This window comes from Schistocerca piceifrons, chromosome 2 (assembly GCF_021461385.2).
Source record: "Schistocerca piceifrons isolate TAMUIC-IGC-003096 chromosome 2, iqSchPice1.1, whole genome shotgun sequence".
Taxonomy (NCBI): Eukaryota; Metazoa; Arthropoda; class Insecta; order Orthoptera; family Acrididae; genus Schistocerca; species Schistocerca piceifrons.
The window spans coordinates 999465984-999493928 of NC_060139.1; the positions used below are offsets into that span (position 1 = coordinate 999465984).

The 27945-nt window shown below is 42.8% G+C and overlaps 2 protein-coding genes across 2 annotated transcripts in view; both read left to right on the forward strand.

Moving 5' to 3' along the window:
* The window catches only part of LOC124776048, a 137453-nt gene that overhangs the window by 48363 nt on the left and 61145 nt on the right, over window positions 1-27945 (forward strand). Inside the window, exons 5-7 of the mRNA XM_047250888.1 lie at window positions 18546-18663; window positions 19293-19446; window positions 19784-20005. Coding sequence (XP_047106844.1) covers window positions 18546-18663; window positions 19293-19446; window positions 19784-20005 — 494 coding nt within the window. The remainder of the gene's footprint in view (window positions 1-18545; window positions 18664-19292; window positions 19447-19783; window positions 20006-27945) is intronic.
* Window positions 18620-20044, forward strand: LOC124777628 (H/ACA ribonucleoprotein complex subunit 1-like). The gene is made up of 2 exons (XM_047253102.1): window positions 18620-18663; window positions 19293-20044. Exons 1-2 carry the CDS (start codon window positions 18652-18654, stop codon window positions 19941-19943), a joined length of 663 nt encoding a protein of 220 aa, XP_047109058.1. The 5' UTR covers window positions 18620-18651; the 3' UTR covers window positions 19944-20044.

Genomic DNA, 27945 nt, shown 5'->3' on the forward strand with positions numbered 1-27945 from the left:
TGCTACACTATCCTGTGCGAGCCTTTTCATGTTCGCACAACTACTTCAACCTACATCCTTCTGAACCTACTTACTGTATTCATATCTTGGTCTCCTATGATTTTCACCCACCCCTCCAGGACTGAACTGGTGATCCTTTAATGTCCCAGAACGTGTCTATCAAAAGATTCCTTCTTTTAGTCAAGATGTACCACAAATTTCTTTTCTCCTTTGTACAGAACCCAGATGGCAGTTATAAGAGTCGAAGGGCATGAAAGGGTAGCAGTGGTTGTGAAGAGAGTGAGACAGGGTTGTAGCCTCTCCCCCATGTTATTCAACCTGTATATTGAGCAAGCAGTAAAGGAAACAAAAGAAAAATTCGGAGTAGTTATTAAAATCCATGTAGAAGAAATAAAAACTTTGAGTTTCGCCAATGATATTGTAATTCTGATAGAGACAGCAAAGGACTTGGAAGAGCACTTGAACGGAATGGACAGTGTCTTGAAAGGAGGATATAAGATGAACATCAACAAAAGCAAAACGATAATAAAGGAATGTAGTCGAATTAAGTCGGGTGATGCTGAGGGAATTAGATTAGGAAATGAGACACTTAAAGTAGTAAAGGAGTTTTGCTATTTGGGGAGCAAAATAACTGATGATGGTCGAAGTAGAGAGGATATAAAATGTAGACTGGCAATGGCAAGGAAAGCGTTTCTGGAGAAGAGAAATTTGTTAACATCGAGTTTAGATTTAAGTGTCAGGAAGTCGTTTCTGAAAGTATTTGTATGGAGTTTAGCCATGTATGGAAGCGAAACGTGGACGATAAATAGTTTGGACGAGAAAAGAATAGAAGCTTTCTAAATGTGGTGCTACAGAAGAATGCTGAAGATTGGATGGGTAGATCACATAACTAATGAGGAGGTATTGAATAGGATTGGGGAGAAGAGGAGTTAGTGGCACAATTTGACTAGAAGAAGGGATTGGTTGGTAGGACATGTTCTGAGGCATCAAGGGATCATCAATTTAGTATTGGACGGTAGCGTGGAGTGTAAAAATCGTAGATGGAGACCAAGAGATGAATACACTAAGCAGATTCAGAAGGACGTAGGTTGCAGTGGGTACTGGGAGATGAAGAAGTTTGCACAGAATAGAGTAGCGTGGAGAACTCCATCAAACCTGTTTCAGGACTGAAGACCACAACAACAAGAACAACAACTGTACACGATCAGTGATTTAATTTTCAAATGTAAAAAATACGAAGGAAAATAAAAGAAATTTCAATACAATCGTGTCACTACACATATTTATTGTATTTGGCAATGAGCGAGTACTTTCCAATACCTATTTTAGATAGTGATAACTAAACCCACTCTGACAAAAGCACTGAAAGAGGTAGTATTAACGTTTTAACAAAGCTAGCTTACCATAGGTACCCTGATGTTTAAAAGAAATGTGCTTCGCTTCGTATTTTCCACTCTCAAGTTGTCATCAGTAGAAAATCGGAAATGATATAAAAATCAATAGTTCATGAACTGACAGCTCCACAATGTAGTACTCCATCCGTCACCAGTACAGGATTTCTCGCTTTATACAACAGTATTTACCTCTAGCGACTGTTTACATTACATTCATGTAGTGCAGCACATCGCATCAAGCTGTGGAAATCCACAACACGTATATGCTTCGCAAGGAATTTTCTCTCTGCAGCGGAGTGTGCGCTGATGTGAAACTTTCTACCAGATTCAGCACTGGTTTCGAAGGTAGGAAAGGAGGAACTGGCGAGAGTAAAGCTCTCCTTGGGAAGCTGTCTTGGTACTTGCCCGCAGAAGGTAGAGGTCCTGAGTTCGAGTCCCGGTCCAACATACAGATTTAATCTATCAGGATGTTTTATATGTGCTTCAGTTTGTGACAGTTATAAGGCATAAGGAAATATCCTTTAGTAATAAAGACCATGATTTTCCGCTCTTCTGGCCATCAAACTACTAAAATCGTGTCTTTCGTCGCCATACATACACTCCTGGAAATGGAAAAAAGAACACATTGACACCGGTGTGTCAGACCCACCATACTTGCTCCGGACACTGCGAGAGGGCTGTACAAGCAATGATCACACGCACGGCACAGCGGACACACCAGGAACCGCGGTGTTGGCCGTCGAATGGCGCTAGCTGCGCAGCATTTGTGCACCGCCGCCGTCAGTGTCAGCCAGTTTTCCGTGGCATACGGAGCTCCATCGCAGTCTTTAACACTGGTAGCATGCCGCGACAGCGTGGACGTGAACCGTATGTGCAGTTGACGGACTTTGAGCGAGGGCGTATAGTGGGCATGCGGGAGGCCGGGTGGACGTACCGCCGAATTGCTCAACACGTGGGGCGTGAGGTCTCCACAGTACATCGATGTTGTCGCCAGTGGTCGGCGGAAGGTGCACGTGCCCGTCGACCTGGGACCGGACCGCAGCGACGCACGGATGCACGCCAAGACCGTAGGATCCTACGCAGTGCCGTAGGGGACCGCACCGCCACTTCCCAGCAAATTAGGGACACTGTTGCTCCTGGGGTATCGGCGAGGACCATTCGCAACCGTCTCCATGAAGCTGGGCTACGGCCCCGCACACCGTTAGGCCGTCTTCCGCTCACGCCCCAACATCGTGCAGCCCGCCTCCAATGGTGTCGCGACAGGCGTGAATGGAGGGACGAATGGAGACGTGTCGTCTTCAGCGATGAGAGTCGCTTCTGCCTTGGTGCCAATGATGGTCGTATGCGTGTTTGGCGCCGTGCAGGTGAGCGCCACAATCAGGACTGCATACGACCGAGGCACACAGGGCCAACACCCGGCATCATGGTGTGGGGAGCGACCTCCTACACTGGCCGTACACCACTGGTGATCGTCGAGGGGACACTGAATAGTGCACGGTACATCCAAACCGTCATCGAACCCATCGTTCTACCATTCCTAGACCGGCAAGGGAACTTGCTGTTCCAACAGGACAATGCACGTCCGCATGTATCCCGTGCCACCCAACGTGCTCTAGAAGGTGTAAGTCAACTACCCTGGCCAAGCAAGATCTCCGGATCTGTCCCCCATTGAGCATGTTTGGGACTGGATGAAGCGTCGTCTCACGCGGTCTGCACGTCCAGCACGAACGCTGGTCCAACTGAGGCGCCAGGTGGAAATGGCATGGCAAGCCGTTCCACAGGACTACATCCAGCATCTCTAGGATCGTCTCCATGGGAGAATAGCAGCCTGCATTGCTGCGAAAGGTGGATATACACTGTACTAGTGCCGACATTGTGCATGCTCTGTTGCCAGTGTCTATGTGCCTGTGGTTCTGTCAGTGTGATCATGTGATGTATCTGACCCCAGGAATGTGTCAATAAAGTTTTCCCTTCCTGGGACAATGAATTCCCGGTGTTCTTATTTCAATTTCCAGGAGTGTATTTCATGTTTTTTGATTAAAACATCGTCAGTGATCTGAAAACTGCACACACGTACCTTACTTGCTTCTCTTGTTGTGGGGGTACAACATATGCTCGTTTATCAAACTACTGAAGTGGCATTGCAGCATTTCTTCGCATGTTTCTTGCTTACATTATGTTAGCTGTGCGCTTTTATGTACCTTAATAAGTGTTTTCCCTATGTTGCCCACAATGAGATAATGTACAAGTTAGTCACTATTAACACCAATTTTTAGAAGGTCCTGCCTTCTGTAATCTTCAACGGAATTTGAGGATGGCATTTAAACTGCTTGCAATTTTACTTCGTTTACCTTCCAGTCACCTATAACCCTTATCTTTATGACAGTATCACTTTTTTATAATTTTTTTCGTTTTTGAGTTTTATGTTTCACGCTCATTTATTGTAGTGCATTAAGATATAAACTGATAAGTTAAAACATTATGATCACTGACCACTGCGACGTTAGAAGCCGCCTGGCGGCATTGCTGGTTCCTGACGTTCTAACAAAGGTGTGTAATCGGAGTGGACACGGACGGGGGATCACACTAGCAAAGACAGGGGCTCCAAATAGGATAATCTATTGAAATAAGCGACTGTGACAAAGGGAAGGTTATTATGACGCAGAGCCTGCAAAAGTGTATCTCGATAAACGTCGAAGCTGTCGAAAGTTCACGTTACACCCTCGAGAGAATCTACGAAAAGTGGCAGAACTGCAATGAAAGTACCACCTGTCGCTAAATGGTTGGACATCCACGACTCTTCACAGAACGTGGTGTTCGTATGATATCTGCTCCGTAAAGTAGGATAGATGGTGATCTGTGGCACGATGCTGGTGCACACGCAAGTATTTCGGAGCACACAGATCATAATACGTTGTTGAACATGGAGCTCCGCAGCAAAGCATCCATAAGTGTTTACATGTTGACCCAACGACATCATCAATTACGATTCCGGTGGGCACGGGACCATCGGGATTCGACGTCGATCAACGGAAACGTGGCAGTTCTTAAGGTGAATCACATTTCTGCTACACTACGTCGATGGCCGTCTCCACAAACGGCGTGTCCGCAGCTCGTGGTCGTGCGGTAGCGTTCTCGCTTCCCGCGCCCGGGTTCCCGGGTTCGATTCCCGGCGGGGTCAAGGATTTTCTCTGCTTCGTGATGACTGGGTGTTGTGTGATGTCCTTAGGTTAGTTAGGTTTAAGTAGTTCTAAGTTCTAGGGGACTGATGACCATAGATGTTAAGTCCCATAGTGCGCAGAGCCATTTGAACCACAAACGGCGTCATTGAGGTGCATGCCGGCTCGAAAAGTGCAGCGCGCCATGGACGCATGGTGGTGGTAGCAGTATAATGCTATGGGAGATATTCTACTGCGCTTGCGTTGGACCTATGGAAGAAATCGAAGATACACTAACAGCTGCGAACCATCTGTGTCCCTTAATGCTTGATGTCTTCCCCGACGGCGATGTCATCTTTTAGCAGTATAACTGTCAGTTTTAATATAATCCATTATGGAGTCGAGGTAGCAGTTGTCGTTATACTGGTTATCACTGTTAGCATTCAACCGCGATTCTTATACATATATTTTAACAACGCGTTTCAAGAGCCAATGCTCCCATCATCAGGTTGTAAAATCTATGTCATGAAATTAAACGGACTAAAAAGACAAAATACCATGACAAATAGTTGGAAAGTCCATAGAATAAAACAGAATTAAAAGTATATTGGACTGTGGGTCCTCGTCTTACATTGAAGTTGTTGACACCAGTCGATGCCCGTCCCATAGCTACCAAATATGCTGTCGCACTGTGCCGGCTCGGGAGCTGTTGTGGACTGACGTGCCTAGGTGTTGTGGCGTGGCTACAGCCGTGTGCTTAACGGTAACGCTATGCTATTGGGCGCATGATTTCCTTATTGCATTGGTCTGCTATTGTTAGCCTCTCGCCACTCCGTCAGTGACATGCTACGAGTTTAAAGTCGCATACCTACCCTAAAATAATTCTAAAAACCCGCTAAAAAATCTCATTTCTTTAAAACTGTCAGTGTTACAATGGTTTGAGGAGCATTATAGTGAACTCACGTTGACGTCTCGGCGACCTAATTCATCGGATGTAAAGCATATGGAATCCATTATGATCGCTATCGGGTGCCATCACCGAGTATTTTTTCACTGATTTTACCCAGATACAAACTTTTCAAGATCGTCTTAGAAAGACAGACATAAATATGAGGCTGAACAATTAGCACAGTGCTATAGCCAAATAAATATTATGACATCAGATGGTTCAAATGGCTCTGAGCACTATGGGACTTAACTGCTGAGGTCATCAGTCCCCTAGAACTGAGAACTACTTAAACCTAACTAACCTAAGGACATCACGCACATCCATGCCCGAAGCAGGATTCGAACCTGCGACCGTAACTGTCGCGCGGTTCCAGACTGTAGCGCCTAGAACCGCTCGGCCAATACTGACATCTCTTTGCACAAATAGCACAGTGCTATATTTAAACAAATACACATCATACGTTGAACAATTAACACAGCATGATATTTTAACAAATACACAAATATCTCAATTTAAACGAATAGCACAGTGCAATAAATCATATGCTGTCTACGTTATACCCGCATTATTGGTGTCTGATGTCACTATAACGCTGCCCCTAGTAGCCCCTAGTAGAATTGTAAGTAACGTCGAAAACCCGACGTACGTACACAGACACGATATCGTTAAATTTAAACTCTAAACAAGTACCACCAAAAATAAAAATGTGATGTCACAGTATGTGAAAACAATGACTTCGCTATAAGAATGCACACACCACATTAGTAAATAATGGTGGGAAGTAGGAGTATATACCCCCACAACACATCGCTATGCGTACGCTGTAAACAATTTCCCCACAACTGATACTGAATCTATGAAGAAACGCACAATATTTTAAAAACAGAAAGAACCTGTGCATATATTCCTCACCATGCCCACTCACGACTTTCCAGATCACTAGCTGAGGGCTGTCACCACCTTCTGCCCACAATAGTATCTCCAGCCACAAAGTAGGTGGCAAGCTGCAACAAGCATCTCGCACATGCTACCAACGGTCACAGAATTCAATGTACTGATTATGTTATTGGAGAGACATACTAACAGGGAGAGAAGAGAGAGACAGTCACCCATGGTCAACGTACCTCAGCTCACAGAAGACAACGCACCTTGAATTCCAGGAGCACACATATCCATTTCCTTATGAAACCCACGACGGTGGCATCAGTGGACCATGATAAAACACACGAACGTTACCTATACATACGCGAAGCAGGGCCCAGAGGAGAATACAGCCAGTCTTGAAGAAAAATACAATTTCTTTTGTTGCATTTATCTTTAATACCTGAGACTACTACTTGTAAACGTAAGCATTGTCCATAGCCTCTGGTGGGCCTATTTGCACCGACCGGCCACCGTGTCATCCTTCGCCAATGGCGTCATTGGATGCGGTATGGAGTGGTGTGGCGTCAGTACACCGCTCTTGCGGCCTTCATTAGCTGTTGTGTAGTCTCTGCTACTCGGTCACGTAGTTCGTCAGCATCATGAGGCTGAGTGCTCCCGGTTCGATTTTTCCCAACAAGGAAAAATTCCTGGCGGCACTGGGGTTGAAGACCGGGTTCTCCGCATGACAGTCAGCTCCCTTAACCACTCAGCTATGGGGGCAGACAATAGTGCCAGTAATGACTTGAAATTAACAACAACCTAGATGTACTGCTATTATCACCAAAGTATCCTGTGCGGCAACAAGCTTTTCTAAGTCAACTGCACTTAAAAAAACGTTCTGGTACTTTGGCGGTGTCAATTCTGTATAAAGTGTTTTCTGTTGATGACAGTCTTACTATACTAAAAATCGTGATGTAGTCACTAAATTGGCTTTTTGTTTACAATTACAGAGGTAATCAGTAGTTGCTGTATCACATGTCATTGTGCAAGGCTTGTTCTCACGTTGACTCCTACAATGTATAGCCAGTTCTTTTTGCTTACCAGAAAAAGAAACACGCGAAAGGCGAGATAAATAATAATATTTGTATGGCCTTTCAATAATACCGTGATTCCTCATGTATTGTATTGTATTGTATTGAACTTGGGACCTAGAAACGACGGAGAAACTTCGTCCCCGCCATGCCCTCAATGGTTCACAACCCCACAACAGGCTACAGCACTCCACTCACCACACCGCCGCCCCACACCGAAACAAAGGTTATTCTGCGGTTGGGCCCCCAGTGGACCCCCGGGAACGTTTCACACCAGACGAGTGTAACGCCAAATGTTTGTGTGGGAGAGTAATTATGGTGTACTCGTGCGCGGAGACAGCGATTGCACAGTAATCGCCGACATAGGGTAACTGAGGCGGAATACGGGGAAACAGCTCGCATTCGCCAAGGCAGGTGGAAATCTGCCTTTAAAACCATCCACAAACTGGCCGGCACACCGGACCTCGACTCTAATTCGACGGGCGGATTCGTGTCTGGGATTGGCACGCCTTCCCGCCCAGAAAGCAGTGCGTTAGACTGCACGGCTAACCGCGCGGGCTTCCTTATGTAACTTTTTTCTGTCTCGTATTTCACACACACTTGGAGTGGATGGCCTGGATTGAAACTCTTTACAGACACTTATCGGCGAGTTTGAAGATGATTCTTATCTGGGAGGCGCAAGAAAACCTGATGCACACGCATGCAAGTTGAAGCCGCGAGGTGGAGCTCACCGATTCGGCTCAAATTGTGTGAACAGAAGCAGGCAGATGCCTCTTTAAATTTAATAGAATATCTCACCTAAGCAGGCCGGAACGCTCTCAAAGATTTTCGAATAGAGTGTAACAGATTTTTCAGTACTTTATTTTAAAGGGCCACAGCGCAACAGTTACGCACACGCTGCTACCGTTGTTTTATTTCTTCGTAATGTCATTGCTCATTGTTGTAATGCCCTGGTCGTCATTGTTCACAACACCCTCGTGTGTCGTGAAGGCTTCCCATTTTTCGGAATTGATGAATGTAGTTTTGTCATTTGTAGTGCCACGTTGTATTATTTCTTTCCTCCAAATCTGAAGGCTTTTTTCCGAGATTGGGAACTTCCACTTTGGATGAGCATCAGCAAAATCGACGCCGTTCGTCTTGTCATCCAAGGACACCAAAGTGCGAGAGAAATTTTCATTAGGAAGATAACCACTGTCGTTCACGTCTGTACTTGCAGAAGGAACCTATCACAAATAAAATAAGGCTGCGTATAGTAAAAGTGTGGTTGAGCAAAGAGAGAGAGGGAGAGAGAGAGAGAGAAAGACATAGAGAGAGAGAGAGAGAGAGGGAGGGAGAGAGAGAGAGAGAGAGAGAGAGAGAGAAACAGAGAATGACAAAATCCGCATACTTATTCACAATGATTTTGTTCATCAGGTTCGATATGCTGTATAGTATAAATCTTCATCATTTATTATGAACTAATGATTCATAATTTCAATAACCTCCTCTGCAGCTGCTTGACACATACCTATTACTCATGGACCCACAGACCAGAGGAACTGTTGAAAACAATACCTTTTCCTTTCTAAATTGAAATAAATTGAAAATGTGTAATAAAAAGCAATAGTGAATTTTTTTTCTTAAATCTTTATCAACAGTTATGGTTTTTATGTTGTCACCAATCACTTCACTGCCAGAAATTTCTTTTTGGTTTCCACTTTCCAATAAAATAAGAAGTTTTCACTGAAATTAATCATAGATGCGTGAGGAGACGCTCTTCATAATAGTAGAGACCATCACAAAATGTAAGAAAAGAAATATGGTAGGGACCGACTTACGAGATTTGAAACAGCTGCCAGAGTCATGTGCTCTGAAAGCACGAAAGAGAACAAAGGAAAAAACAGAGTGGGGATATGACTACAACATAACGTTACTACTGAAGAACAGTTTAAATCACAAACTGTCAGAAATGTATCATTTAAAACAATTCTTGTTTACATATATTATTTAATCAAGTTTAAGTAATCGTAACTAAATTGAATGTAATATTTTTACGTATATAAATTTAACTGTTTAAGTAAATTAAAATTTTATATTTTACTCCTTTTTGTTGCTCAAAAATACCTCTACCCTATTCAGAAATCTCTTTTCTCTTTTCCTACGGCTTACTCAAACGAAATATTCTAGGAACCTGAAAGGGGCTTCTGCCCACTTTTACTCACATAGTATGAACCAAAACGGCGAGCCTCGTCCCGCCCCCCGCCCCTCCCCTTGTAAGTTCACATCTCCAATTACGTGGCCTTATTTACCAATTATTTTGAAAGAGCTTACTTTCTCATAATGTCTCGTAACCTTTTGCATTTCTGCGTCACCAGATAAATTAATTTGCAACCAAACACTCCAACGGTACTCTAGAGTGACAACTTTTTCTTTCGAAATGCATCCACAAAATTAGTGTAATATTAGAAAGGAGTCTGACATATGGATGAATCCATAACTCCATCACCACATGTCTCCTTCAACTGTCGATGAATTTCAATTGGTTTCACACCACGCAAATTCAGAAAACGAATGATTGCACGCTGTTCAAGTAAGGAAAACGTCGCCATTTTAAGTATTTAAAACAGTTCTCATTCTCGCCGCTGGCGGTAAAATTCCATCTGCCGTCCGGTGCTGCCATCTCTGGGACGTATTGACAATGAATGCGGCCTCATTTAAAACAATGCGCATGTTTCTATCTCTTTCCAGTCCAGAGAAAAAAAAATCGGAGGCCTTAGAACTTGAATGCACCCCGTATGAACACCTACTAGATGAGAAGAGCAGCATCCAACACCTTACAAGAGAACAAAAATAATGTAAATAGAGATTTGTACGTAATTTCCTGTCTGCAGACGAGTACAAATATGTTATCTGGGTGGGAATCAAAGAACATTTCTATGGGCTCTGTGGCACAAAGCCATCTGATGATACAAGATTTTACGTATGTGTATCACTCGAAGGTACTACTACTTTATCAGAACCAGTATCCGAAGAAGAATTAGGAGACATAATAATAAATCATGCCAAACTACAGGAGTCCAACAGCTGAAGGTACCCCCTACGAATTTTATAAAAATTTCAGACCGATCATCAGGAAAGAGTTCATGGAGTTAGTGAGGGAGAAACAATACTGCGGCACTTATACTCCGAAAAAGGACCTGGAGTAATCACACTCGATTCCCCAAGAGAAAGAAACCACAATGGATAACAGGTTTCATACCGACAATGTTGTTATGTGCAGACTCGTGAGTCACATTTCCTGTCATAGTGACAAAATTTAAACTGACCTCTGAAGACTCCCTCAGGCCATAAGAAATGTATAGCATGCCAACCAAAAGCATCATAGGCGAAATTGTTCATTAAAACATACTGCATTCTTCTCATGCCAGTATGTCAAAAACATTAGCGCTACTGAACATCGATTTAGAGAAAGCAGTCGGGAAGGCTAGCCATCAGTACCTGTGTCGCTCGAATTCCGCGTAATAACCTATGTCACATTTACAAACCTACATTTACATGTACATAGCTACACTACAAGCAACAGAACGGTGCGTGGCAGAGGGCAGTCATTTTCTTTCCTGTTCCACTCGTAAATAGAGTGAAGGAAAAGCGATTGTCAACATGCCCCTGGATGTCCCCTTATTTCTTGTATCTTATCTTTGGGGTTCTTACGCGCAATGTATGTTGGCGGCAGCAGAATAGTTCGCCAGTCAGCTTCAAATGCCGGTTCTCTAAATATTCTCAATAGAGTTTCTCGAGGAGAACGTCGCCCTCCCTCCAGGGATTCCCATTTGAGTTCCTAAAGCACCTTCCTCACATTTAAGTGTTGCTCGAACCTACCGGTAACAAATCTAGCAGAGCGTCTCTCAGTTGCTTCAATGTCTTCCTTCAATCTGACCTGGCACGGATCCCAAACACTCGAACAGTACTCAAGAATAGGTCATACCAGCGTCCTATGTGCTATCTCCTTTACAGGTGAACCACTCTTTCCTAGAATTCTGACAATAAACCGAGGTCGACCATTCGCATTCCTCACAAGATTGTTCCATCCTCATATCGGTTTGGAATGGTACGCCCAGATACACTACTGGCCATTAAAATTGCTACACCAAGAAGAAAAGCGGATGATAAATGGGCATTCATTGGACAAATATATTATACTAGAACTGACATGTGATTACATTTTCATGCAATTTGGGTGCATAGATCCTGAGAAATCAGTACCCAGAACAACCACCTCTGGCCATAATAAAGGCCTTGATACGCCTGCACATTGCGTCAAACAGAGCTTGGGTGGCGTGTACAGGTACAACTGCCCATGCAGCTTCAACACGATCCCACAGTTCATCAAGAGTAGTAACTGGCATATTGTGACGAGCCAGTTGCTCGACCACCATCGACCAGACGTTTTCAATTGGTGAGAGATCTGGAGAATGTGCTGGCCAGGGCAGCAGTCTAACATTTTCTGTATCCAGAAAGGCCCTTACAGGACCTGCAACATGGGGTTGCGCATTATCCTGCTGAAATGTAGCGTTTCGCAGAGATCGAATGAAGGGTAGAACCACGGGTCGTAACACATCTGAAACGTAACGTCCACTGTTCAAAGTGCCGTCACGTGTAACCAATGGCACCCTATACCATGATGCCGGTCGATGACGAATACACACTTCTAATGTGCGTTCACCCCGATGCGACTATCATGATGCTGTAAACAGAACCTGGATTCATCCGAAAAAATGACGTTTTACCTTTCGTGCACCCAGGTTCGTCGTTGAGTACACCTTCACAGGCGCTCCTGTCTGTGATGCAAAGTCAAGAGTAACGGCAGCCATGGTCTCCGAGCTGATAGTGCATGCTACTGCAAATGTCGTCGAACTGTTCGTGCAGATGGTTGTTGTCTTGCAAACGTCCCCATCTGTTGACTTAGAGATCGAGACGTGGCTGCACAATCCGTTATAGCCATGAGGATAAGATGCCTGTCATATCGACTGCTAGTGATACGAGGCCGCTGGTATCTAGCACGGCGATCCGTATTACCCTCCTTAAACCACCGATTCCATATTCTGCTAACAGTCATTGGATCTCGACCAACGCGAGCAGCAATGTCGCGATATGATAAACCGCAATCGCGATAGGCTACAATGCCAGGTACGCATTTCTCCTCCTTACACGAGGCATCACAACAACGTTTCACCAGGCAATGCCGGTCAACTGCTGTTTGTGTATGAGAAATCGGTTGGAAACTTTCCTCAAGTCAGCACGTTGTAAGTGTCGCCACTGGCGCCAACCTTGTGTGAATGGTCTCAAAAGCTAATCATTTGCATATCACAGCATCTTCTTCCTGTCGGTTAGATTTCGCGTCTGTAGCACGTCATCTTCGTGGTGTAGCAATTTCAATGGCAAATAGTGTATTTAAATGCCTTGACTGTGTCAAGCAGGACACTAGTAATACGGTATCTGAACATTACTCGTTCGATCTTCCTACATCCTCATTAGCTTTCATTTTTGCACATTTACGGCTAGCTGACATTCATCAAACAAACTGGAAATTTTGTATAAGTCGTCTTGTATGCTCCTACAGTCACTCAACATCGACACCTTACCGCACACCAGTGTATCATCAGCAAACAACAGCAGATTGCTGTCTACTCTGTCCGCCAAATCATTTATTTATATAAAAAACAGTGATCCTATCACTCTACTCTGGGGCACTCCTGACGATACCCTTATCTCTGGTGAACACTCGCCGTCGAGGACAACATAACGAGTTCTGTTATTTAAGAAGTGTTCGAGCGACTTACGTATCTGTAACCTTATTCCATATGCTCCTACCTTCGTAAACAGTCTGCAATGGAGCACCGTGTTAAGTGCTTCCCGGAAATCTAGAAATATGGAATCTGCCTGTTGCCCTTCATCTGTAGTTCGCAGATATTATGTGTGGAAAAGACAAGGTGAGTTTCGCACGAGCGATGCTTTCTAAAACCATGCTGGCTCGTGGACATACGAAGCTTCTCAGTCTCAAGAAAATATATTATATTCGAACTGAGAATATGTTCAAGGATTCTGCAGCAAACAGGCATATTGCTCTGTAATTCTGCTGTTCCTTCATTTATCCTTTTTACGTACTGGAGTCACCTGCTCCTTCTTTCAGTCGCTTGGGATTTCGCACTGGGTGAGTTATTCACTATAAATGCAAGCTAAGTAAGGGGCCAATGCTGTAGAGTACTCTTTTTAACACCGAACTAGGTGATTACCTCCACCTTGGTTCATCCGGCACCTGGTAGCTTGTTTTCAAGATAGCAAAATTCCTTCACTTCTTCTACTTCATGGACCTCAATTTTTGGTGTTAAGTTTATTGATAATCCAATTTCTGCTACTCTTCCTGACTTCCGTGTTACTCCAGTCTACTCTCACTCCTCATAGCGTGTGCTCATAAACTGTTCGTTCCATTCAACAGTCCGACAACACTTCCTCATACTGTTACATGTATGTGTACTGTACATGCATACATTGTTCACTACTGTATCTTACACATTTTTGCAATAGTTTACTCCGCTTTTCGTCAGAATTTCTATCATTTTGCACCATTGTACGTTGTTGGATACACACACTAATGATCTTGTGACAGTTTTGATGGCATGATAAATTCATTTATTCATCATTTTATGATTGTTAAATGAACATAGCCCTTTGTGTGAAGCAAATTCGAAAGCATAACCTGTGCTGCATCACTGTGTTTAATTTTTATCATCCTGCTATGATGCTGCTTATAATTTGTTTTAATTGCATTCATTTCAATTTTCTGAATGTCCACATTTCCGTGAATCTTACTGAAACTCTTTTCTCACTCTGAATCCTACATAAACTGCATTGCTCGTATGCCATGTTTATAAAAGTTGTAGTTCATTTGAAATTTGACTTTGATTACGATGATAATTTTTTTCTTCTATTGGTATAACTATGAGCTGAAACAGGTTGTTCTTCTGTGAAGAGACATTAATTTCTTCCGTAGCCTTCCATCTTAGGTAGAAATTCTGTTGTAAGTTTTCAATAAAATATTAAGTAATCATTCAACGAGTAAACTTCTTCAAATATTACGTAAACTGACAGATAAAGATCAAATATACCTCTCTTCCTACCTTCTTATGTTTTCACTTCAATGGAGGAAGATGGTGTGTATCTATATTTTCCGCCGTCAAAGAGAAACACGAAAAAATTGGTTTGTAGCGGGCGTTGTATCAAACTGCACAATTAATTTGATTTCGCTGAAATTCGTTAAGACTAGTTAAATTAATTATGAGATGCTTCTGAGGTGTAAAAGATTGAAGAAATTATTTAATAATTAAATTTCACATAAACAAATGTAGGTACAGGAGTCTTGCAGAAGAATAAAAATGAAAAAGTTATATATTATTATTATATATGACATTAATCCCCTTTAAAGTTTTATTCCCGAGTTCTTTCTCTATTTCGTGGTCCGAATACTTTTACAAGATCTGCCCCGCAGTTAAATGCCTCTTGTGGGTCGTAGGATTGTAAATTATAAAATTTCAGGGAAACAGCAGCAGATCTATAGTTTCTTAGCGCAAGAAGTCCTGATCCTTCTGCAGACCCCCTGTTCATCAGTCTCCCACATTTGTCGTCTAATAGGTGAATTAGAGACAGTATCCGTGGTCTAGGGATGCCGGGACGGTAGCTCAGCGTGCTCGGTCAGAGGGCGGAGGAGCGGATAGAGGTTCAGGGCACTCTCTTGTCCTAGGGGTGGGAAATTGCCCCTAAAGGGGGAAGAATCAGCAATGATCAACGACATGAGGATGCAGAAGGCAATGGAAAACTCTGCATTAAAGACACGTAACGTGTATCCACAGGACATGTGGCCTGTATTTGAAGAAGTGTCATGACGATCTCTCCATCGGCAAAAGATTCCGGAATAGTCCCCATTCGGATTTCCGGGAGGGGACTGCCAAGAGGGAGGTTACCATGAGAAAAAGATTGAATAATCAACGAAAGGATAACGTTCTACGAGTCGGGGTGTGGAATGTCAGAAGTTTGAACGTGGTAGTGAAACTAGAAAATCTGAAAAGGGAAATGCAAAGGCTCAATCTCGATATATTAGGGGTCAGTGAAGTGAAGTGGAAGGAAGACAAGGATTTCTGGTCAGATGAGTATCGGGTAATATCAACAGCAGCAGAAAATGGTATAACAGTTGTAGGATTCGTTATGAATAGGAAAATAGGGCAGAGGGTGTGTTACTGTGAACAGTTCAGTGACTGGGTTGTTCTAATCAGAATCGACAGCAGACCAACACCGACAACGATAGTTCAGGTATACATGCCGACGTCGCAAGCTGAAGATGAACAGATAGAGAAAGTGTATGGGGATATTGAAAGGGTAATGCAGTATGTAAAGGGGGACGAAAATCTAATAGTCATGGGCAACTGGAATGCAGTTCTAGGGGAAGGAGTAGCAGAAAAGGTTACAGGAGAATATGGGCTTGGGACAAGAAATGAAAGAGGAGAAACACTAATTGAGATCTGTAACAAGTTTCAGCTAGTAATAGCGAATACCCTGTTCAAGAATCACAAGAGGAGGAGGTATACTTGGAAAATGCCGGGAGATACGGGAAGATTTCAATTAGATTACATCATGGTCAGACAGAGATTCCGAAATCAGATACTGGATTGTAAGGCGTACCCAGGAGCAGATATGGACTCAGATCACAATATAGTAGTGATGAAGAGTAGGCTGAAGTTCAAGACATTAGTCAGGAAGAATCAATACGCAAAGAAGTGGGATACGGAAGTACTAAGGAATGACGAGATACATTTGAAGTTGTCTACCGCTATAGATACAGCAATAAGGAATAGCGCAGTAGGCAGTACAGTTGAAGAGGAATGGACATCTCTAAAAAGGGCCATCACAGAAGTTGGGAAGGAAACCATAGGTACAAAGAAGGTAGCTGCAAAGAAACCATGGGTAACAGAAGAAATACTTCAGTTGATTGATGAAAGGAGGAAGTACAAACATGTTCCAGGAAAATCAGGAATACAGAAATACAAGTCGCTGAGGAATGAAATAAATAGGAAGTGGAGGGAAGCTAAGACGAAATGGCTGCAGGAAAAATGTGAAGACATCGAAAAAGATATGATCGTCGGAAGGACAGACTCAGCATACAGGAAAGTCAAAACAACCTTTGGTAACATTAAAATCAACGGTGGTAACATTAAGAGTGCAACGGGAATTCCACTGTTAAATGCAGAGGAGAGAGCAGATAGGTGGAAAGAATACATTGAAAGCCTCTATGAGGGTGAAGATTTGTCTCATGTGATAGAAGAAGAAACAGGAGTCGATTTAGAAGGGATTCAGTATTAGAATCGGAATTTGAAAGAGCTTTGGAGGACTTACGGTCAAATAAGGCAGAAGGGATGGATAACATTCCATCAGAATTTCTAAAATCATTGGGGGAAGTGGCAACAAAACGACTATTCACGTTGGTGTGTAGAATATATGAGTCTGGCGATATACCATGTGACTTTCGGAAAAGCATCATCCACACAATTCCGAAGACGGCAAGAGCTGACAAGTGCGAGAATTATCGCACAATCAGCTTAACAGCTCATACATCGAAGCTGCTTACAAGAATAATATACAGAAGAATGGAAAAGAAAATTGAGAATGCGCTAGGTGACGATCAGTTTGGCTTTAGGAAAAGTAAAGGAGCGAGAGAGGCAATTCTGACGTTACGGCTAATAATGGAAGCAAGGCTAAAGAAACATCAAGACACTTTCATAGGATTTGTCGACCTGGAAAAAGCGTTCGACAGTATAAAATGGTGCAAGCTGTTCGAGATTCTTAAAAAAGTAGGGGTAAGCTATAGGGAGAGACGGGTCATATACAATATGTATAACAACCAAGAGGGAATAATAAGAGTGGACGATCAAGAACGAAGTGTTCGTATTAAGAAGGGTGTAAGACAAGGCTGTAGCCTTTCGCCCCTACTCTTCAATCTGTACATCGAGGAAGCAATGATGGAAATAAAAGAAAGGCTCAGGAGTGGAATTAAAATACAAGGTGAAAGGATATCAATGATACGATTCGCTGATGACATTGCTATCCTGAGTGAAAGTGAAGAAGAATTAAATGATCTGCTGAACGGAATGAACAGTCTAATGAGTACACAGTATGGTTTGAGAGTAAATCGGAGAAAGACGAAGGTAATGAGAAGTAGTAGAAATGAGAACAGCGATAAACTTAACGTCAGGATTGATGGTCACGAAGTCAATGAAGTTAAGAAATTCTGCTACCTAGGCAGTAAAATAACCAATGACGGACGGAGCAAGGAGGACATCAAAAGCAGACTAGCTATGGCAAAAAAGGCATTTCTGGCCAAGAGAAGCCTACTAATATCAAATACCGGCCTTAATTTGAGGAAGAAATTTCTGAGGATGTACGTCTGGAGTACAGAATTGTATGGTAGTGAAAATGGACTGTGGGAAAACCGGAACAGAAGAGAATCGAAGCATTTGAGATGTGGTGCTATAGACGAATGTTGAAAATTAGGTGGATTGATAAGGTAAGGAATGAGGAGGTTCTACGCAGAATCGGAGAGGAAAGGAATATGTGGAAAACACTGATAAGGAGAAGGGACAGGATGATAGGACATCTGCTAAGACATGAGGGAATGACTGCCATGGTACTAGAGGGTGCTGTAGGGGGCAAAAACTGTAGAGGAAGACAGAGATTGGAATACGTCAAGCAAATAATTGAGGACGTAGGTTGTAAGTGCACAGGAAAGGAATTCGTGGCGGGCCGCATCAAACCAGTCAGTAGACTGATGACCAAAAAAAAAAAAAAGGTGGACCAGTTCAACGAATCAGGGAGTATCACTAATAGTCATGTCTCATTACTATTTCCAAACAATCTGTAGTAAAATACAGCACTAACGTTAACCAAGTATTTCTCCACTCGTCTGTTAACTACGTTCCGTCACACTGCACAGCTCCTGTATCAGCGGAGGCGGTTACGCCGCTGTGCAGTTTCTGTGAAAGCGGGTGCCGTGACTGCGCCTTAGTGAATGTGGGGGAGCCGGATGTTGTCCTGCTAAATGTATAAAAGCCCGCCGCGGCCTGGCAACAGCATCAGTCATTGCTTGCTCTCAGCAGAACACACAAGCAGCAATGAGGATCCTGGTGAGTACCACAGTAAATACTTGCTGCAATGTACCACACTCTTTCAGGTCAACCGCAGATGGGAACGGATACCGAATGAACGGCTTGTGTGACCTGTAGTTCTCGAAAGAATGTTTTACATGTCGGAAGATTGTGAAACTAATCAAGTGTATATCCATCATGTTTAACAACATTTTATTTCCAGTTAATCTTTCAAAAATGTCTATCATTATTCCTCCACATGGCGAACACATTTTTTGATATCTTAGTGTGGTTAGAAACAGTCTGCAGGGTAGGTTTGCTGAAAAATAATTGTTAAGAAGAAAATTCGATATGTACTTGATAATTGATATGTTGTATAGCTCTATGGTCTGCATTGAAATACACATTTGCAGGGGACCATTCTATGTCTAATTTTCATAGTTTAGTGAAAATTTAACTGCATCCACTATAGTTCCTTGAGTAAAGTTGATTTTCTGGAACAGAAACAAATGCTGCACGCAAAACAGTTAACGGATAACAGGGAAAGTATTTTCTACAGATAAATGGGAACACTTCTCTAGTGTGTAAGCATTCAACATAACAAATTGGTGTTCACAGCTCTATTATCTATCATAGTATTTTCGCTACAAATGCCTGACTGTCAACAGGTGTGCATGTATCTGTGCGGTCTGGCCCTGTCCGTCCTAGCTGAGGAGGAGCAGCCGGTGAAAGAGAAGCGAGGACTCTCCGGTTCACTGGGTGGTTATGGTGGCGGCTACAGTCTGGGAGGTGGCTACAGTGGCGGCTATGGAGGCGGCTACGGTGGCGGCTACGGAGGTGGCTACGGAGGTGGATACGCTGGTGGACTCGGAGGCGGCCTTGCAGGCGGCATCGGGTCCGGCATTGGAGGGGGAGAACCACAGATCACTGTCAACAGAATACCTGTCCGGGTCCCAGTCCCTGTGGAGAGGATCGTTCGAGTGCCTGTGAAGGTCCCATTCACTGTAACTGTGGACCGGCCTGTTCCTGTCCAGGTACCGCAGCCGTACCCTGTCCCTGTAGACAACCCTGTGCCCGTCCCCGTCAAGGTCCCCACCCCAGTGTCCGTCCCAGTTCCTCAGCCCTACGTCGTTAAGCGTCCAGTGCCCTACGTCGTCAGTGCTGGCCACGGCGGTATCGGAGGAGGCCTCGGTGGTGGTCTCGGAGGAGGCCTCGGTGGAAAATTCGGCGGAGGCTACAGCGGCGGCGTTGCTGGAGGATATAGTGGAGCTGCCAGTGGCTTTGGAGGACTTGGGGGCTATGGAAAATACGGCCACTGAATCCTGGAGCCAAACCCAACAACTTGACCCATACATGCCACCAGTATCCATAATAATGGAATGTAAAAATGGTTGAAAAAATAAATTTTTCTGAATAAAAACTTTTCACTTTTGCTATATTGTCCCACCACTGGATGAGGATACTTTGATATCCTCTCAGGAAAATGAAGGCAAGTAAGCTATGTAATCATTCTGTCTCATGTTCACTTCTTCAGGCAACACCCATTTCATCTCTCTGTGTACGAAAACGTTTGTCATCAGAGTAAATAATGTATTTTTAAGTTTTTTGTTGCAGAAAAGTGTACAAGTTTAGTTTAAATTTATGTGATGTAAATGACACCATAGTCCACTCAAGAAAACTGAAATCCTTTCAAGACAATCTCATGTAACCTGAAAGGAAGACTTAAAGAAAAGCTCTGTGCTAATACATTTTCTTCCTAACCTCTTCCTCTTTTTTCTATTTTATGTTTGTAATTTATCGCTTTAATTGCATTTGAAAAGTATATATACTTTATATCGCAGTGGATACTGCCTTATTACCTGCCATCCATGGTCGTTGTGTCAGCATTTAGCTTGGACATCACCGCCACTGACATCACAGCAACTAAGAACAAGCACCATGACATGCACATCCATTCCCATGTAAGTCTCCAAACTAATTATGACTACTGAGAGTTCACTACGTACTAGCATAGCTAACTGGGCAGGCTATAGGTCGAAGTATTAAAAGTCAGTGTCAGACTATCTGTAGTGCCTTACAACATGTATTCTGATCACTGAAGTCAATATTTGGTACTTTTTTAAGGATTAATCATTTACGTTATAAGAATATGGAATTCCTAATAACAATAATTATATGTGTATTTGGTTTCTTAATTTCTATCAATGAATATGAACACCAACAAATTCATACATTTTCTATGTTATTTGAGATTTTTTCGAAAAACTATTCGCATTTCAGTTATTCAAATCCATATGTACAACAGCAAAAACGTAATAATAAATGAACGGATTGGCCAAATATATTTTCCAGTTTGATAGTTAATTAGAGGCTCCGAGGATCACTTTTCACTATAAACAGTGACGTGGTGATACATATTAGTTTACAGAACATTAACGTTTATAGCATTTCACCCTTGGATGCATGAGTGCCTCAAAACACAAAAAATGCATGAGAGGGGTCCATAAAACAAAATAAAAAAGTAATTACTAGAGAAATGTTACCAGATTTAATAGGTTTGGTAACAGAATCAATAATAAAGTAATTACGATATTGTAACTTTCATTTTAGTAACAAAATACAATGTCAAATATTGTGTTAAAGTTTTTCTGAGATTAAACAACAAACTTACAATTTTATTGAACATATACCAGAAATTCTTCTCATGAAAAATATATGCCTCAATTTGTTGCATGTTTGATTACTTTTTCTGTCTAATCCATGCGAGCTCGCAGAACATCTTATTTTTGTTGATCTTCATGTTTCTGCAATCTCTGGTTAGTGGCAATACAGTCCAGTGATCTGAGCAATATGACACATTTGTTCGTTTTGAGCACATAACCTACAATTCTAAAATTATCTTCTAAGTCTTATAATGCAGAAAAAACTGGTCCAAACTTGGAAGCCTTCATTTATAGTGAAATTCCTTAGCTCCCACATTGTTTCGTTTCCAAATGCTGTAATATTTACCTGCATCACATCTTCAAATAAAAGATCACTTGTGAGAAACTTTTATAATGTTTGTTGATGTGTCTCCCAATGGCTTTATTAGCGTCTTTAATGTAGTAGAAGCAATATTCGTATTCAGAATGAGATTTGCACTCTGCAGCGGAGTGTGCGCTAATATGAAACTTCCTGGCAGATTAAAACTGTGTGCCGGACCGAGACTCGAACTCGGGACCTTTGCCTTTTGCGGGCAAGTGCTCTACCAACTGAGGTACCCAAGCACGACTCACGCCCCGTCCTCACAGCTTTACTTCTGCCAGTGCCTCGTCTCCTACCTTCCAAACTTTACAGAAGCTCTCCTGCGAACCTTGCAAAACTAGCACTCTTGAAAGAAAGGATACTGCGGAGACATGGCTTAGCCACAGACTGGGGGATGTTTCCGGAATGAGATTTTCACTCTGCAGCGGAGTGTGCGCTGATATGAAACTTCCTGGCTGATTAAAACTGTGTGCCAGACCGAGACTCGAACTCTAGTTCTGCAGGGTTCTCAGAAGAGCTTCTGTAAAGTTTGGAAGGTAGGAGACGAGGTACAGGCAGAAGTAAAGCTTTGAGGACGGGGCGTGAATCTTGCTTGGATAGCTCAGTTGGTAGAGCACTTGCACGCGAAAGGCAAAGGTCCCGAGATCGAGTCTCGGTCCGGCACACAGTTTTAATCTGCCAGGAAGTTTCATATCAGCGCACACTCCGCTGCAGAGTGAAAATCTCATTCAGGAAACATCCCCCAGGCTGTGGCTAAGCCATGTCTCCTCAGCATCCTTTCTTTCAGGAGTGCTAGTTCTGCGAGTTCCGCAGGAGAGCTTCTGTAAAGTTTGGAAGGTAGGAGACGAGGTACTGGCAGAAGTAAAGCTGTGAGGACGGGGCGTGAGTCGTGCTTGGGTAGCTCAGTTGGTAGAGCACTTGCCCGCGAAAGGCAAAGGTCCCGAGTTCGAGTCTCGGTGTGGCACATAGTTTTAATCTGCCAGGAAGTGTCAATATTCGTATTTTTTTTTTCTCTGATCACAGTCCAAAAAATGAGCTCATTTCATCAAATGTAATATTCTGCCTATTTTTTCTTGATACTAGCAATGCACGTACCTTCTAAAACAACGCAATGCACGGCTCCCTGTTACATTCTTTGCGAGATGAAGTAGTGCCATGGGTTCTCAGAGTGGCAGCTGCGCAACGTGTTTCTGCTTCAGGGGAAATTTTCACGGTATTTTGTACTCGAATTCTGCTGCTTGGTGGCGGTGTTTTTTTGCTTCACACAATCCATCGTTACCAATAAATAAATCGACATCTCTACAATCTGCGTTCACTTGGAATGCTAGAAGACACGGTTTGCATAGTGAGTCTAATCGTCAAACGAAACGTATGGTCACCTGAAACAATTCTGACATAAAGAAATAAATTTACTTTCCATGAGAATACTCAGTTGTAGCTTTTTCAGAACTTCTGACTTCTCACGTATAAGTGTAGGTGTGTCCGCCCCGATAGATAGGTGGTCAGCGTGATGAACTGCCGTCCTATGAGCCCGGGTTCGATTCCCGGCTGGGTCGGGGATTTTCTCCGCTCAGGGACTGGGTGTTGTACTGTCTTCATCATCATTTCAACCCCATGCGGCACGCAGGTCGCCCGATGTGGCGTCGAATATAATGAGACCTGCGCCAAGGCGGCCGGACCTGCCCTACAAAGGACCTCCCGGCCAATGACGCCAAACGCACATTTCCATTTTCAGTGTAGGTGCACCGTGCTCGTAACCGTTGTCAGCAATCTTGTCAACATAATGTGCCATTCAGACAAATGTAAATAAACTGTCCGACACGTGGTTTTTTTCATAGACAGTTTAAAATACCTCTGTCATTCATTACACGTGTAGGAATAAAAAATTAATCAAGAAAAGTAATTAATATGAATTGCGCCAAATAATATTATTCCTAAAGGATGTTAACTGCTTTCCCAAGGATTATACAGAACGTAAACAACTGCAATACAGTTTATCCATAAAATCGAAGACTCCTGTGTCCAAAAGACCCCCGTTTGGCATCCAAGGGTTGAATAAGACAATTACTGGCCATTTACAGGTCATTTCGCATAACATAATACAATATTTAGTTTAATAACACGAATAAGTATGCGACGCTTTCGTACTAAATAAACTAGTATGTCAGGGAATGGCTGTCGTGATAGAGGGGACTGTAGAGGAACAAAACTAGAGGGAAATAAAGAGAGATGAATAAATCTAACAAAATAAATGCGGAGGACCTTGGGTGAAGTGCGACAGAGAGGGTGGCACAGAAGACGACGTCGTGGTGCGCCCCATCAAACTGGCTGTATTACTAACGATCAAAGTAAGCTAGTTTCTAAACATTACTCCTTCAGTGGAATAAACTGAACTGCCTGTAAAGAACTACTTCAGCTAGTTTCGGATCAAGTCCTGCTGCAAGAAGAGTTGCTAACCTGTGTTCTGAACAAAATTGTGATGAAACTGGAGCTTGCTTCGTAAAAACAATAACCCTTGTTATAACAGATATTGTATTGCATGATCTACGAGGTACAGGTGGAATGGTGCCTAGGTGAAACCAACGGACCCATTCCCACTGACGACCGCATGGGCAGGCACCTGGTGTGCATGACGATTACAGACAGAACTGTCAGACCAGAGATTCAGCACGGCTGTGGCGCGGCGCATGGCTGCTTCTGCAAGCACCATTCGTCGCCGCCTGAAGACGCAGTTAGCATTATCACGCTCCCATTACTGCTGCACCGAATGTTTACCTCTGCAAGAGTACAATGGATGTCTAACGTGGTGGGACGAATGCCACGTCGTCATCGACCGCTGTTCCTGCATTTCACGCCACCTTGGGAACGTTTGGATCTCATACCAACGCGTAGCACATCTGTCGAATTTCATAATTCTGTGGAAAATAATTTGTATTTCTTAAAGCGAACGTAACAGTACAGTTCGAGAAAATGGAGTCGAAGTTGCAGATTAATGCCACTGACGCCTAACTTAGCTGCAGGGAGAACAAAACGGCCACACCAACTGGGGAAGTCAGAAGTTCTGAAAAAGCTACAACTGAGTATTCTCATGGAAAGTAAATTTATTTCTTTATGTCAGAATTGTTTCAGGTGACCATACGTTAGAATTTACGAGGGCCTTTCAGTAAGTAATACCCCACATAAAAAAAAGTCGTTAATGTACGTAGACAAACAGCCTGGTTGGTGCTTCACATTTGATGTTTGTTCTGTGCGCCGAAGAAGTTTCGAACCGTTCTGGCACATGGCAGAGCCGAAGTACAGCTTCAAAATGGCGTCTAAATGTGACACGTTACAAGCAGCGTGCTGTTATTTAATTCTTGTGTGCACAATAAGAAACCGTGGTGAACATCCATAAACATTTGTGTGCAGTGTATGGCGATGCTGCAGTTGATAGGAGTACAGGTGAGCGATGGGTAAAGATAGTTACAGCCTCAGGAAATACAGAAACAGAGCTCCATGATCAGCCACGCTCGAGACGTTGTGTCACAGCCACTGCTCCAGACATGTTGAATCGTGCGGATGACATTATTGGTGCCGATTGCCGCTTAAAGATTCTCTATGGGGAACATACTTTGAAGATGACGAGAGTGTGAGTCGTGTAGTGAAAACATGGCTACATCTACAGGACAAGAGCTTTTACCATCAGAGAATACATGCTCTTCCACAACGTTGGCGAATGGCCAGAGAACGCGATGGAGACTACGTATTAAAAATATGATATGGGCAACACATGTTAATGTATATTGTCACCAAATTCTGACTCTTAACAACAAATATGCTCTGAGAAAAAAAATGTTGGACGTTAGTCGCTGAACGACCCCCGTACTTCTTAAGTATGCTGTTTCAGAATAATGACTGCAGGCATGTCGTACACTCTAACGCCTTACTATGACAAAAATTTGAATAAACACATAGTGGGAGAACTTTACTTTCACGTGCACAATTTTGAATTTTAAATGAGGAGAAAGAATAATTTCGTTCATACATTAACTGGAAGGTTGATGCCGATAGTGTCGATGAGTTACTGTCCTCCAGCAACGCATTTATGTGATAACAACTTAATATATCAATAAAAATCATACGCACATTCATATGAACGATATCATTAATCATACATAAAAATAATACAGTAAACAATCTTAAATACATTATGCAACCAGTAATATTCTCTGGCGTGACTGTAACGACTTTTAAACATTAAATATTGTCAGGTAGAAATCGTGTAGCGAAACAAAGAAAATTTTAGTGCAGTTACGCGAAGTAGTGCCCTTAGGATAAAAGTGTGGAACAGATTAACTGAATTGTTAAGGCTTTCGTGGACACTTGTTCACAAAGTGCCTATTGGCTTCTGTCACTGCAAGTTGAGGCAGGTGGAGAAATCGGCCGTGGCAAAACACGCACAGATTGAGACCGACCACTTAATAAAATTCGCCGATAAGGAAGTTCTGGCTGTAGAGAAGCACTATCACAACCGCTTGTTCAGAGAAGCTGTAGAAATACAAAAACACGCAATCAGCTTCAACAAGAAAGAGGAAATCCCTAAGGTAAACGAATCCTGGCTTCCAGTACTGCAGCGAACGACCGTCGCAGGTAGCAAGAGGAGAACCGCACCGGAAATGACCGCGGGGAAGCCCTCGGACATCGGCGCGACAGGTAAGTATAGTCTGCGGCCGCAAGCTCGGCTCCAGTTAACCACCGGCAATGAAGGGAGAAGCTTTGACAATGCCAGCCACTCATGCTGGCGAAACGTCAGTAAAATCATCAGATGAACGTCGGCCGAAGAATCCGAGACAGAAGCCAATAGGCAGTTTGTCAGGTTAACTGAACTTGGGTAACCAGTACATTATCTATTTATTGATGGCATAACTAAGAAGCATCATACAAATATAAATTTGATTTATTCTTAGCAATAATTGTGTTAACTAAATTTATTCAAATTGAATATCATGCTTCCTGGACTAAATTTTACTTCAAAGCGATAAAAAAGGAGTGATAGTACAATATTTATTTCAATTTAGCATCGTGTATAATATTGCATAGCATAGGACAACAAGCCAGCGCTAGCAAATTTACAGCTATACTAGACTGAAACGAATCAAATGATTTACTATGCATACAATTAAAAACAACAGAGAACAGTAAGAAGATAAGTGCAGTAAAATGCGATTAAGAACGAACCTTCCATTTGCAGGAGCCAGGATGTTTCCCGTCTGAATATTGCTGTCACATATACCTTGGTATTCGAACCTCAGTCCACCAACACTCCAAACGAGTCAAATAATTTACTATGCATGCAGTAACACCAGTTAAGAACAGTAAGAACATAAATACAATTAAATGCGATTAAGAACTGAGTTTCCTGTTTGTAGGAGTCTCGATATTCATCCGAGTTCTGCTGTCACATTCACCTTGGTATTGGAAGATCAGTCCACCGATATATAAAGGCACTAGAAATACCTCAAAAACTAACCTGAAACAGCTCAATGTTAGCAACAGAAATAACTGTGCCTTCTACTAGTAACAAGAACTACTGCAGGTGCAGGTGACCAGTAAAACAGTACTACTAGTCGTAACATGTAAAATTTTGAATCCCGGCTGTCCACTGACCACAAACACACTTTCAAGTTCCATTAAAATTATACTCCTCAGTTCGGTTAATCATTACCATCCTCTATAGATAGCTGTTAGATCATTACTGTTATATTATCCATCAGACTACAGTACCTGTTCACAATTGAATGTTGCTTTCCACGATCAGTTATGCACACGTCGCGACCACAATGTAACTCCGTGTATGTGACGTACGTGGATCATAGACACACGTACTTCCAATTTCTCAGTGAAGGCATCTCGCAGTGCAGAACATAAGATTTTCATCTTACTTTTCAAAAATTTATCGAAATGAGATAAATGCTCCTCTAATGAGTATGTGTTCCCAAGAGTAACTGCGGGCTAGACTGCAGTGGCACCCCGACCAGTGGAGAAACACATGTAGCTCAGCAGTAAAATCCGCCTCCAAAACACACTTTGCCGATGACCTTCACGCCAATCTTCCATGAAAAGTGGTCATACCTGACCTTGATACTTAAGCACCCTTTCACAATCAAACTCAATTTTTCTGTAGTCAAATATTGTCACTTATCTACTACTAACCTTTCCTACTGATGTTCCTATAGCAACTTACAATAAACTGCAGAGATCATGCTGCCGAAATTCCAACAACGTGTAGATTGGTTCATTATTTAATGCCGTGGCCGT